We start from the raw sequence: 14,799 nt of genomic DNA, 5'->3' as shown, positions 1-14,799 counted from the left end.
TATAGCAGGGTTGGGAGGACAATAGCTTTATAAACAAGCACCTTGGTATCCCTACGGATGTCCCGCTCCTCAAACACTCTCTGCTTCATTCGGAAAAATGCTGCACTCGCAGAACTCAGGCGGTGTTGTATTTCGGTGTCAATGTTGACTTTTGTGGAGAGGTGGCTGCCAAGGTAGCGGAAATGGTCAACATTTTCTAATGTTACACCATTAAGCTGTATTTCCAGCATTGGAGAGGGATTGGCTGGTGCCTGCTGGAAGAGCACTTTGGTTTTCTCGATGTTTAATGACAGACCAAACTTGTCGTATGCTTCTGTGAAGGTGTTAAGAGTGGCTTTTAGGTCTTCTTCTGAATGTGCACAGATGACGTTGTCATCAGCATACTGCAGTACTATAATAGATGTTGTTGTAACTGTTGCAACTCAGGATAGATTCACCTTGCTCAAAACACCACCACACACAAAACCTGTAGGTTTTGTAGTTTACTGAAGAAAAAGCAAAATCATAAACATAGAAATAAGGTTGCAAAAGTTCAATAGCCAAAACAGAGTCTTTAATGCAAAGGCAGAGTTACCAAGGTCCAAAGGCAAATAACATGAAGTATAATCCACAAGCACTGGTCAAACAAGAAGCCATGGCAGCATGACAAAGTCCCCAGAAACCAAGATCAAAACCAAAGTCCCAAAGAGCCAAAAGCTTTCCCCAAAAGCCGAGGCTATTCCAGAGAAGTTAACAGGGTGTAAGCAAAGTTGCACTGACAAAGGGTTGACTTCAATCACATCATTAAATATGCTTTTGTCTTCGAGGGCATCCCAGACCCCTGCCTTCAAGCTGAACTGACCAGCCGCAGGGAGTTCCGCAGTTCCTGAATGCCAAGTTGGGCCAACTGATGAAATGTGCCCCAGCAGCAGCCTCAGCCAGGGACTCTTTACAGCCGTGTGCTCTCTCCTTTCACTCCTTTTGCCAGCCCAAACTATGTAACCAATCCCTCAATAAAAGCTAATCAAATTGTAACCTTAAACTCTTCAGCTTGATACTTTGTGTCCCGTTCTTGCCTGAAACTATCAAAGTACATGAAACTAACCTTTTCTGGGCCACGGGAGACTGCAGGCCTGCCTGGGATGCCTCCCTGGCATCCCGGGGAGGCCGAATCTGTGCTCCTCCAAACCGTGGATATAGAAACCCCTCGGGCCCCCCTATCTGCGAGATGGTGGATTGGCTCCATTTTGGTGGCATATTTTTCCTGGCTAAATTCTAACACTATCTGCTATCTCGCTTTTTGTATTTCAGGCTTCTGCGCTCGGGGAATAATCTTTTGAATTTTAAGAATTAAATTTTAAGGAAACCGCTGACTGTCAAGATCCAAGCCTCGCTGCTGCCGCGCTGCCGCTTCTTCATCCTTGTGAAGCCCCCTGCCCTGGAGACTTGGTGCAGCTACCCCACGAGGCTCTCAGGGAACAGTCTGGCCACTGTGCTTCAGTCCTTGGAGGGAGCTATAGTTTCCCAAGGACCAAGGACTAGCTTTGATCTCAGCGCTGCAGGACTCCATCCTTTGGCTCAGTGGAAATCACCAAATTCTTTTTTTGTGGCTTTGGACTTTCTGCCACGTGGCTTGGACCTCATTCTTCTGCAAAGAACTTGTTTTCACCTATGAATTCCCCCTGAATGAACTATGGACTCATGTTATGCTGAAGTTATAACTTTAATCAATTGCTCTGGTGGGTGGAGAGGGGGGTGTCTGATATGATTTTCTTGTGATTCTTATATTTCCAAATGTATTTCCCCTCATATTTCTGACCTTGCCCTGATCCTTTTTGCCCCTTTCCCCTTTCCTTGGGGGAAATCTACAAGGAAGCTGCCCTGGTTCTGAAAAGGCAATCAGCCATCATGAAAGAACTCTTATCCTGTGACATATTTGCATGGAAAATAGAACTGAAAATCCTTTTTGACATCAGAGTTGGGCCATCAGAAGGGATTTTCGTTTGGCAAAGTTCTAATCACATAACAATGGGGGGGGGGGGGAGACGACCCTCGAAAAGTCTCCTTCTTCCAACCCTGTTTTTTTCTTTCAAACCTCTCAACAACGGACATCCACCCCAGCCTTCCTCTTTGTGTCATATCTGATTGCAACAGGAAAACCCAGATTAAGTAATCATTACTTATCGCAGACCTATCTAAGAACAATAAAGTTTATTTCTCTAGAAGGCTGACCCCGGACTCGAGAAGCCCCAGGACATTGGAATTCCATAACCCACTCAAGAAAGCATTGTTTCCCTTCATCCCGCCTCCCTTCATTATGATTCACCAGAGCACCGAGGCGGCAAGAGCTCCCTGATAGGCTCAAGCGCGCTGCAGGAGCTTTGTGATTGGCTCTGGTGCAGGGAGGGCGGCCGAGCCTCCTCCCAGCTGTTATCACGCCAGCCAATCCCCGTTGAGCCGGGAGGAGGGCGGGGAGTGGGAATTTTGAAACTCACAACCCTGTATTTCCTATAAAAATGCCATTTATTTCTGTAACCACATGCTCTGCTTGGCGAATGATTGCGGCATTGCATCCTTTTCAGCTGAATCACTAATAAAAACATCTCGGTGGCGCTTCTTCAACTTTGGTGAGACTTTTTCTGGGATTTTAGGGAAATTAAAGTAGCTGAAAATCAGTCTTCTCTTTGCTCGCCAAAGTAGCGATCCCTCTTTGGTGGGGTCTCAGGGTCTCTCCTCCTGGGGTAGACCCTCCTCAAGTTCCTCTCGGTTTCACTTTCCTAGCATGAAAGCATTACATTGACCTCGAACCTCTCGTTTGTTAGCAAGCCGAGCACTTCGGCATACCCTTAATTGCAAACGGTCCTCCCTAACTAAATCCACATCACCTTCAAGGCCAACTAACTCATTATCCTAGGATTGGCCAGCCTGGGAATCGACAGGTACTGAGCTCACAGATGGAGCAGTCGACTCCTCCACCTGCAGCTGTGAAGTTTCACTCAAATCATGACCATCTTCTAAAACAACATTTCTTTCCCTGGGAAACTGAAACACCGCCTCGTCTTCAGTATCAACACAGTCTGCATCAACAACAGGGACATGTTCAGAAATCTGTAACCCATCATCCTCCTTGTTCTGAGAAAACTCAGGCTCAGAAAGCTCAGGCTCAGACAGACACTGACCCGGGGTTCTAGAACCTGGAGGGCTGTGTTCCGTCCCTGAGACAGAACCGATCCCGCATTGTCTCAGGATGCCCCAGGATGTCCCTGTTCCTGGCGCTGGTGCTGCTCCTAGCCCTGGGCCCTGTGGGCCCCTGTGGCGGCTGCTTGCAGTGCGATCCCTACTTCAACCTCCGCTTCGCCTCCTACGCCCCGCACTTGAGTCGCAAGGCCTGGGGTCTCGGAGTTGTGCCGGCCACCAGGAGGATGCTCTGCAGGTGGGCCCAGAACACACTCCGAGGCCTGCAGCTCGGGGTCCCTGCAGAGATCCGTAAGTCCAGCATACGCGAGGCCCTCCCCATTCTGCCCTGAAGGAGGACACTATCCGATCCCTCCTGGCAGAGAGTCATTCAGCCGCATAGATATGAAGACACAGGGCTATAGAATCCTAGATTTGGAAGGGACTCCCCCCCCAAAAGGCTCTCTCCATTCTGCCCTGAAGGAGGACACCATCCGATCCCCCCCGGCAGAGGGCCAACCAGCCCCATTGACATAGACTTATAGCTATAGGATCCTACAATTGGAAGGGACCCCCTAAGAGTCATCCCTATACAGCCCTAAAAGAGGACACCATCCGATCCCTCCCGACAGATGGCCATCCAGTCCCATAGACTTTAGCAGGTTCATGGTAGTGGTGTTACCAATGTCATTGATCTCACCATTAATGGCGTCTTACAATCAATGAAATATGGTATATTCCTGATGCATTCCATGGTTAGGAAACATCTCCCTGTAGTGGTAGACACAGGTACTATGTAAATCAGGGGTCCTCAAACTTTTTAAATGGAGGGCCAGGTCACAGTCCCTCAAACTGTTGGAGGGCCAGATTATAATTTGAAAAAAACATGAATTAATTCCTATGGACACTGCACATATTTGTAGAACAAAAACACCCAAAACAAAACAAAACAAACACTTAAACAATACAATATTTTAAAAGAACAGTTTTAACAAATATAAACGTATTAGCATGTCAGTGGGAAATGTGGGCCTGCTTTTGGATGATGAGATAGGATTGTTGTTGTTGTTATGTGCTTTCAAGTCATTTCAGACGTACGTTGATTCTGAGCAAGGGCCGGGTAAATGACCTTGGAGGGCTGTATCCGGCCCGCGGGCCTTAGTTTGGGACCCCTGATGTAAATACACACAAAGAAATCTCTTTCCTATATCATTGATGCATTCCATGGTTAGGACCCTCTGGTGGTAGATAAAGATACAATGTAAATACACACAAATCTATGTCCTGTGTGCTTTGAATACGATTTTCCTGCTTCTTAGCAGGGGGTTGGACTGGATAGCCCACGAGGTCTCTTCCAACTCAATGATTCTAGGATTCTATATTGCTGATACATTCCATGGTTAGGAACAGCACCCCTTAGTGGATGATCTCACATACAATGTAAATGCACACAAACAAATCTACATCTTCCTGATACATTCCATGGATAGGAAACAAAATAAAAAAAATGGCTTACTTTTGTGGCCTGAGTCATCACCATCATCATCTTAGCAGCCGTAAGGGCTGGAAACCTGGTAAGAAATTACAGCCGAAACCCTGTCTGTCTTTCCTTTTCCAGCAATGATGTAGCTCCAGATGATCGCAACCAAGGTGTATGCAAAGCTTGACACCCTGTTTCAAGTCAAGCTATATAAGCCAGGTAAATGTGTGTGTGTGTGTGTGTGTGTATTTCGTTCTTTTTCTCTTTCTATCCTTTCCTTGATGGTATAACGTGTCTTCTCCCATTCTTCCAGGGGCTCTTCCAGAAGTCCTGCATTCCATTTTCGAGGAACAAGTCAGAATGTTACGGAACGCTATCCTTGAAAGTGAGCTTGCCTTCCTCCTTTGTTCATCATCATCATCATCATCATCATCATTCTCCTCAACTACTGATAATAATAGAATACAATTAGAATAATAACAATAATACAATTAATAATAATGATCTAATTATACTTTAATGCTATTAATAATAATCTAATGATGATACTACACTGCTCTCTCTCTCTCTCTCTCTCTCTCTATATATATATATATAGACACACACATTGGCATAGGAATCCTGCAATGCCTTGGGTTAGGTATTTTGTGATGCTATTTATTAGAAAGAGTCATTATTTGTTTCAGCATTTCATGAATGGTCAGATTAGACATGCATATGGATGTCGGATATCATGATTAATTGCCAGCAGTTCAATGTTACAATAAACATCCAGCCTTCTTAGATTAGATATATAGATAGATAGACAGGATTGATGGATTAGGCAGATTGATAGATTGATTGGGGATTTAGGTAGATTATGTAGACAGATAAGTAGATAGAGTGGATAGATTGGATCAATTAGATAGATTAAGTACAAAGATCAATAAGGTAGCTAGCTAGCTAGCTAGATAATGTAGATAGGTAGATACACCAGTAGATAAATAGATAGATAGATAGATAGATAGATAGATAGATAGATAGATAGAAAGATAGATAGACTGATAGATAGACTGATAGATAGATAGATAGATAGATAGATAGATAGACCAATAGACCAATATATAGGCTGATAGATAGATAGATAGATAGATAGATAGATAGATAGACCAATAGATAGGTATATAGGCTGATAGATAGATAGATAGATAGATAGATAGATAGATAGGATAGACCAATAGATAGATAGACTGATAGACAGACTAACAGATGGATAGATAGACCTCTGGAGAGGCCTTGCTCTTGGTCCCGCCTTGTTCGCAGATCCGATTGGTAGGAACGAGAGACAGGGCCTTCTCATCAGTGGCCCCCTGGTTATGGAACGCCCTCCCTAGGGACATTAGATCGGCCCCCTCCCTCCTGACATTTCGGAAGAGAGTTAAGACCTGGCTGTTTGAGCAGGCATTTGCAGACGCAGTATAGCTGATTAATTGAAACTGATGGAACAACAGGACAATGTGATGGAAAATTATTTTAATGATGAGACGCTGAGAACTGTATTTTATAGTTTTAATTGTTAATTGTTTATTGTTTTTATACGGTTTATACTATATGTAATTGTTTTTGACTGTATTTTATCTTGTGGGGCATTGATTGCCAAATGTAAACCACCTCGAGTCGGGCTGAGAGGGGCGGTATACAAGTATAGTAGATAGATAGATAGATAGATAGATAGACCGATAGACCGATAGACCGATCAATAGATAGATAGATAGATAGATAGACCAATCAATAGGTAGGTAGGTAGACCGATAGATAGACCGATAGATAGATAGATAGATAGATAGATAGATAGATAGATAGATAGACAGACCAATCAATAGCTGCGCCCGTACCTTGGGAAGTCGGACTTGGCCACGGTGGTCCACGCTCTTGTTACATCCCGATTGGATTACTGCAACGCACTCTACGTGGGGTTGCCTTTGAAGACTGCTCGGAAACTCCAACTGGTCCAGCGGGAGGCAGCCAGATTGCTCACCGGAGCGACATACAGGGAGCACACCACCCCCCTGTTGTGTCAGCTCCACTGGCTGCCGATCCAATTCCGAGCACAATTCAAAGTGCTGGTTTTGACCTACAAAACCCTATACGGTTCCGGCCCAGTGTATCTGTCCGAACGGATCTCCCTCTACGTCCCACCTCGAAACCTAAGATCTTCCGGGGAGGCCCTGCTCTCGACCCCGCCTTTATCACAAGTGAGATTGGCGGGGACGAGGAGCAGGGCCTTCTCGGTGGTGGCCCCCCACCTGTGGAACTCACTCCCCGGGGAGATTAGATCGGCAACGTCCCTCCTTTCATTTAGGAAAAAGTTGAAAACCTGGATATGGGACCAGGCATTTGGACATCAAGGCAGCTAAAGAAAGACCTGATGACGAGCTGGAATCTGATGAGACGGAATGGATTTACGAAACTTCGAATGCTGAGCTCAGGATTAGCCTACTATTGTGTTACTGTATTTTATGTAGTGATGTTTTTAAATTTTTAATAGGTAATTGTTTAACTTGCTTATATATGTATGTATATGTGACAAGGCATCGAATTGTGCCTTCCTTTGTAAGCCGCCCTGAGTCCCCCCCCGGGGGTGAGAAGGGCGGGGTAAAAGTGACGGAAATAAATAAATAAATAAATAATAAATAGATAGGTAGATAGACCGATAGATAGACTGATAGATAGATAAAAGTCTTAGACATGCACATAACAATGATAAAAGCACTGCATCGTCTACATATAGTAAAACAGAGATCGCTCTCTCAACCAATTTAGGAAGGTGAAGGTTCGTTTATATAAATATTAGGTTCGTTTATATAAATGTTATATATTTTACATAAAATCTAGGGAGTTTATATAAATACTGGACAAAGTAGCGGTAAGAAATACAACCTTGTTTTCCTCTCACATATGTGGGTATTGATCACTTACATCTCGCTTGCAATGTATGTTTTCCCATAAAGACTGCGAATAAGAACCAGCAGATGCCCGTCTAGGTTGGTGTTGACTCGGAGGTGATTTTTTGCCAGTTCCTTCCTGCAAAACATAGTACTTGCCTCTCTCTTTCCCTTTAGGCAGAGTGAAGTGTGAACGTCATTGTGGTAAGTGGGACTGAGAAGAGCTTGGGGTGCGAATTTTTGGGGAATTATATATTTAAAATACTGTATAATGTGTGTTTAATGCATGTTTTTGACAAGATTGGTTCTTTAAAAAAAACTTTTCCAAAGTTGCAACTACTTTCTTTAAACTAATATTTGTGAGCTGCCTTGAAACACCACAAATACAGTTAAAAACTTAGCAATATACTAAATGTCCTTTGACCAGAAGCTGGCAACTTGGAGTCCCTCTGATGTCCCTGTGAAAAGGTCCATTGTGCATGTGGCAGGGCTCAGGCTGCATTGTAGTAAGTGGTCTTTGGTTTGCTCTTCTCCACACTCGCATGTTGTAGACTCCACTTTGGCTCTGCATCTCATGGTGCCTTGCAAGTGTCTCAGTCTTCTGTGTGCCCAGGAGGGAGTTTCTCATCCACTCTCAGCAATGGATTGAGATTCCGGGCTTTCACCTGCCATTTTTGGACTCTTGCTTGCTGAGAAGTTCCTGTGAGTATCTCTGTAGATCTTAGGAAGCTATTTCTTTATTTAAGGTGTTGGCGTGCTGGCTGATATCTGAACAGAGGATGGGCCGGAGATGTCAATGCCTTGGGCATTTCATTACAGGCTGCTACTTCCCGATGGATGTCAGGTGGTGCGATACCATCTAAACAGTATAATTTCTCCAGTGGTGTAGGGCGTAGACATCCTGTGATAATGTGGCATGTCTCATTAAGAGCCACATCCACTGTTTTAACGTGGTGAGATGTATTCCACACTGCATGTGTACTCAGCATCAGAATAACCAAACGCAAGGGCAGATGTCTTCACTGTGTCTGGTTGTGATTCCCAGGTTGTGCTAGTCAGCTTTTGTATGATGTTATTTCTAGCATCCACTTTTTGCTTGACATTCAAGCAGTGCTTCTTGTAAGTCAGAGCACAGTACAGGTATTTGGGTATGCTGCAATGCTCCAGTGGGATTCCTGCCCAGGTAATCCTCAAGACCTTGAGATGCTCGTCTGATCATAAGATGAAAAGCACATGTCTGCATTTTAGATGGATTAGGAATCAGTTGGTTTTCTCTGTTATAGGAAGTAAGAGCACCCAAAGCTTCGGAGAGCTTCTGTTCAACCATTTCAGAGCTCCCTGCTTGAGCTGTGATGGCACAATCGTCAGCACAGATGAAAGTCTTTGTCCCTTCTGGCAGTAGCTGATAATTTGTGTAAATGTTAAACATTGATGGAGCAAGCATGCTCCCCTGAGACAGGCCATAGGTAGATTAAGTAGATAGATAAGGTAGATAGACACATAGATAAAGTTGGTAGGTAGATTGAATATATTAATTGATTAAATAGATTGATTAGGTAGGTAGGTAGCCAGATTAGACAGCTTGATTAGGTAGGTCAATTGATTAGGTAGATTGATTATCTGGGTAGGTAGGTAGATTAGGTAGACAGGGCAGGTAGATAAATGAGATAGATTAGATAGATACCGCATTTCATTGCATAATCATCACCACTGCTTAATAGTCACACACCCTGTTTTTGACCTCCCAAATGGATATTTTTTGCTTTCCTTGAATAATAGTTGCAGCCTTGATTCATCTCCCCAAAGAACCCAATTTTTCATAGCAATGAAGATGGAAAATAGAGTTGGGGCAATAACACATCCCTGTTTGACACCGGATTCCACCTTAAATGGGTCACTTTGGGAGCCATGGCTGTCCAAGACTGTTGTCATCATGGAGGAGCTGCAGGATGTTCACCAATGTGTTTGGGCACCCGATTTTTTGGAGGATGGTCCAGAGAGCGCTGCGATTCACTGTGTCGAATGCCTTTGCAAGGTTGATGAATGCCATGTACAGAGGTTGATTTTGTTCCCTGCATTTTTCTTGGAGCTGTCATGCAGTGAAAGATCATGTCCACGGTTCCTCTGGAGGGGCGGAAGCCGTTCTGGGATTCTGGGAGGGTGTCTTCTGAGAGGGGAATATAGTATTTAGATTTAGTTCCTGGACTGACCACTAGAGGAAGATGTTTACTAACAATGGAAAGTATCAGGTACATAGCATTTATATTTAATACCTGGGATTGACCACTAGAGGGTGCTGTTTTCTAACCATGGAATGCATCAGGATAGATTCTATATATTTATTACCTGGGACCGACCATTTATATCCTTGGGAGAGACTGAGCTTTTGAGCCTGATTTCGTTTGCTAACTGGGTTTGTGTTGTGTACATTTCTGCTCTCCCGTCTCAAGGTATAGGCAAGACGCTCTCGCAAAACTGGCTCAACATGATGGCCCTGAAGGATTTGGAAGGGCAGGGGTCTTCCCTCCAGATGCTGGCGCCCAGCTGCTGAAACTTTTCCGCCAAAGGAAGGCCGTAAAGTTGAGAACTGGGACTCCCTATGGAAAGCTTCGCCCGATACCAACTCTGAATGTTAGCCGAAACACAGTATTGCCTGCCGCTGCAGTGTCGCCTTGTTTTTTAGTCTACAACACAATTTATGAATGGGTTTCTGGCTTCCCAATGCTCACTGGGGAACTGTTTTGGCATGTGTTTGCCATCTAGGTCCTTTTTAATAGCCCATGGGTTTAGTTTTTGCCCAAAGATGCCCACTAGCATTGAATGGAATACTACTCACCACCCAAGGAATGCTTTCATTCTGGGACCATTTCATTCTAGATGTTTTGTTTTTCCTCCAGATTGGACATTCCAGGATTCCTTTCTCTCTCTGTTGGTCTGGAATTTGCATGACCCTGCCCACTGCTTCTCCCTTGACCCTTTTGTACCCTTTCCTATGGCACACAGTAAACAGGAATTGATCAGCAACTGAACAAGAGGTTTGGGGGGATTGACCTTAATTTATAGGAGTTGTAATTCACCTACAGCCAGAGAGCACTCTGAACCTAACCAACAATGGATTTGGACCATACTTGCCACAGATGGGATTTCCAGTACCTTCACTCACTTCCTGAAACCACTGTGCCCCCCACAAATGATGGACCTGGACCAAACTTGCCACACAGACTTTACATCCTGGTGTGGTTTGCGGAAGGATGGATCATAATTTATGGGATTTGCAGTACCTTCATCCACATGCAGAGACTACTGCGACCCCCACGAATGAAGAGCCTGAACCAAACTTGCCACACAGACTCTCCATGATGTACTTTACATCCTGGTGGGTTTCGGGAGAGGATGGACCAGGGACAATGGGATTTGCAGTACCTTCACCCACTTCCACAGACCACTGCTACCCTCACGAATGATGGGCCTGGACAAAACTTGGGACACAAAACCGCCATGAGCAACAGAACATAATGGAGAGGTTTGGGGAACTGACCCACCTGCTTGGGAGTTGTAGTTCACCCTGCACCAAGAGCACTCTGAACCCCGCCAATGATGGATCTTGACCAAACATGGCACACAGAACCCTAGTGACCAACTGAACATACTGTAAGAGTTTGGGAGATGACTAACCCACCCCAAGTGGGAGTTGTAGTTCACCCTGCATGCAGAGAGCATTGTGAACCCCACCAATATCAGATCTGGACCAAACAGGGCACACAGAACCCTGGTGACCAACACAACATACTGGAGGTATTTGTGGGAGAACTGACCCATCCACGTGGGGGTTGTAGTTCACCCTGCACCCAGAGCACTCTGAACCCAACCAATGACAGATCTGGACCAAACATAGCACAGAGAAGCCCTATGACCAACTGATCATACTGCTGAGGTTTGTGGGAATTGGCCTTGATTTTGGGAGTTGGAGTTCACTTCCATCCAGGGAACACTGCACCCAGCAATGGTCAGATCAGGACCAAACTTGAGCTAAGGTCAGATCAGGACCAAACACAGACCCAACATGGCCAACTTTGAATAATGGCAGTGTTTGGAAAGGATTGCCCCATGGTTTTGGGAATTGTAGTTCACACACATCATTACGTATTTTCTAATGGGAGCATTCATTAAAAATGAAATCAAACGCTGCCTTTTTTCTAACAAATAGTGTTACTTATTACCTAACACCCGAAAACAAACAATGCCTTTTTCAGATAACCTGGGCACTGCCAGATCCCCAAGCTAATAATAATAATAATAATAATAATAATAATAATAATAATATACCTCTAATATCCTAGGCCCTTGGCAAGAGCCCAATAGTTAGAATCCCAGACACTTTGACCTACTATGCATGTGTGCTGTGATGTTATGTGCATGTAATAAATAATAATATAATATCATAACAATATAACAATAATATAACAATATGCTATATAATGATGATGATGATGATGCGTGCCGTATCCCTCTCTAATGGCCAGATCAGGGATTGTATCTAGGGACTGTGCTGCTCCAACCCCTTTCTGCCAGGCAGGAAGACACCACCAAAGCCCTCTCGACAGATAGCCATCCAGCCCTATAGATATTACCCGGCTCAAGGAGAAAACTGCACTGTCTCTATGGCAAAGATGGAAGAAAGCAGGACTTTGAACTGGAGAAGGGAGACAGTAGGCCATCTCAGAGCTGGAGGAGGAGGAAAGAAGCCCATCATACAGCTGGAGATGAAAAAGCGGGCCTTAGAGCTGGGGAAGGGAGAAAGTAGGTTTTAGAGCTGGAGAAAGAAGACACCTTAGAGCTGAAGATGGAAGAAAGTGGGCTGTAGAGCTGGAAAAGGGAGAAGGAAGCCCATCTTAGAGCTGGAAAAGGGGGAAAGTAGGCATGCAGTGGTCCCAACAACAGCTGGGCAATGTAAGGTATATATGCTACATAATTATAAAATTGCTACTTTGATTTGTACAGTAGAGCCACTGTATCCGTGAGACTGGCATTCGCATTTTCATATATCTACATCTGTCAAGTCTAGGAACATATATCCCTTGTGAAGACAGAATTGTACTGTCATGATCTGGTTGTTATTATTGTTCATCCTATGGCGAGTGTCTTCTTTCTATGCCGCTCCTGGTATGCCGTGACCTCCGCTGGCCCTCTTGCCTAGTCCCTTTCTCAAGCCAGTTTGGCTGATCTCTCGACAGCAAAGACACTAAATTTAGCAGGTGCGAACCCTCGGCAATGCAAGCAGCACAGATCCAGTTGCTGCTTTTGACCATCAAAAGCTTGAGCTAAAATAAATGTGAGTAATGAAGTATTCACAAACTTCTTCGTCTGAAAATGACATATTCCCCATATGCTGTTGGACTGCAGCTCTAAAGTCCTTGCCAACAACATAAGCCCCATCTACACTGCCATATAATCCAGTTTCTGAATCCAGAGTATTGGCTTCAAACCGGATTATTTGAGTCTACACTCATGTGTAATCCAGTTCAAAGCAAATCATCTGGATTCAGAAACCGGATTATATGGCAGTGTATATCCAGCCTTAGGCAATGGTGAGGCATGCTGGGAGTTGTACTCCCAACATTATCTTCTACAACAACTTATATATACCTAATTGCTAATAAGAAGCAACTTTCCAAGCATTACAGAAGAAGGGAGAAAGTAGGCTTTAGAGCTGGAGAAGGGAGAAAGAATACATCTTAGAGCTGGAGAAAGGAGAAAGCAGATCTTAGAGTTGGAGAAGGGAGAAAGTAGGCCTTACAGCTGGAGAAAGGAGAAAAAAGACATCTTAGAGCTGGAGTACAGAGAAAGCAGGCCTTAGATCTGGAGAAAGGGAAAAATAAACCATAGAGCTGGAGAAAGAGGACAATTTTCGAACTGGAGAAAGGGAGAAAGCAAGACTTAGAGCTGGAGAAAGTAGGCTTTAGAGCTGGAGAAGGGAGAAATAATGCCATCTTAGAGTTGGAGAAGGAAGAAAGCAGATCATCTTTGAGCTGGAGAAGATAAAAAGTAGGTCTTAAAGCTGGAGAAAGGAGAAAGAAGACCATCTTAGAGATAGAGAAGGGAGAAAATAGGCCCAAGAGCTGGAGAAGGGAAAAAGAAGACAGCTTAGAGTTGGAGAAGGGAGAAAGTAGGCCTTAAAGGAGAAAGTAGTCCCTCAGAGCTGGAGAAGGGAGAAAGTAGGCCGCACAGCTGGCTAAAGGAGAAAGAAGACATCATAGAGCTGGAGAAGGGAGAAAGAAGATCCTCTTAGAGCTGGAGAAGGTAGGCCTTAGAGCTGGAGAAAGGAGAAAGAAGGCCATCTTAATGCTGGAGAAGGTAGAAAGTAGACCTTAGAGCTGGAGAACATCGGAGCTGGAGAAGGGAGAAAGTAGGAGTTAGAGATGGAGAAAGAGTAAGAAGACATCATAGAACTGGAGAAGTGAGAAAGTAGGCCCTCAGAGCTGGATTAAATAGATCCATCATCTAATACACTTTCAACACTGCATTCTTTACCTAATATGTTTGATACTGCTGTTTTTCTTTCCCAGTAATGGAGTCTGAAGATGCAAAGTCAAGGCTTTTGATCAGTAGAGGTCAACTGTTGCCTCTTCAAACCTGTTCGTTCTAAGCTTGACTACAATCCTCACATGAGTTGTAATTGTAATGCAATTACATTGATGTTGCTGTTGTTATGTGAATTTCTGTGAAACATTGCCTTGTCATTGAGCAGGCAAAAAAGACCCAGAGGCCTTACAAAAGACCTGTCCTTGGCAGTTAGGAAAATGTAATTCTAAATGACATTTAAAAATGGAAGGTTTGTAAAGAAGGCATTAGTATTACGGAGGTGTTTTGATTCCTCATTCCTACCTGGCAGAAAGGGGGTTGGAGTGGAGGGCCCTTCCAATGCTATGATTCTAATATTCTAATCATAATTCCATTCCCTACTATTAACAATGACAATAACAACAACAACAACAAAGAGGAATGCACCCAATAGAAACCCAAGGACTCCTCACATTCAGTGCATTACGTTGTGCTATTATATTATTAACCCTGATCTCTGAGAGGGAGAAAGACTCCCTTCTCCTTTTTAATTCAGTCCAGCCAAGGCAAGTCTTCAATGTGACTTCTCCAATCCATTTTTGGCTTCTGTTTGAGAGTTCTTCGGGAAAACAGCATGCGCCCACCGACTGGGAAGCTCTACCTTTCAAGGGAAGCCGGTTC

At 44.2% G+C, this 14,799-nt stretch overlaps 1 protein-coding gene across 1 annotated transcript; it reads left to right on the top strand.

The window, feature by feature from the left end:
- Nucleotides 1-3,236: 3,236 nt before the first annotated feature.
- Nucleotides 3,237-10,108, top strand: IZUMO4 (IZUMO family member 4). The gene is given in 5 exon segments (XM_067460735.1): nucleotides 3,237-3,465; nucleotides 4,772-4,852; nucleotides 4,947-5,018; nucleotides 7,735-7,761; nucleotides 10,008-10,108. Coding segments are annotated over 5 exon segments (510 nt in total).
- The last annotated feature ends 4,691 nt before the right edge of the window (nucleotides 10,109-14,799 follow it).

This window comes from Anolis sagrei, chromosome X, assembly GCF_037176765.1.
Source record: "Anolis sagrei isolate rAnoSag1 chromosome X, rAnoSag1.mat, whole genome shotgun sequence".
NCBI lineage: Eukaryota > Metazoa > Chordata > Lepidosauria > Squamata > Dactyloidae > Anolis > Anolis sagrei.
This window is presented reverse-complemented; position numbering and strand designations above follow the sequence as displayed.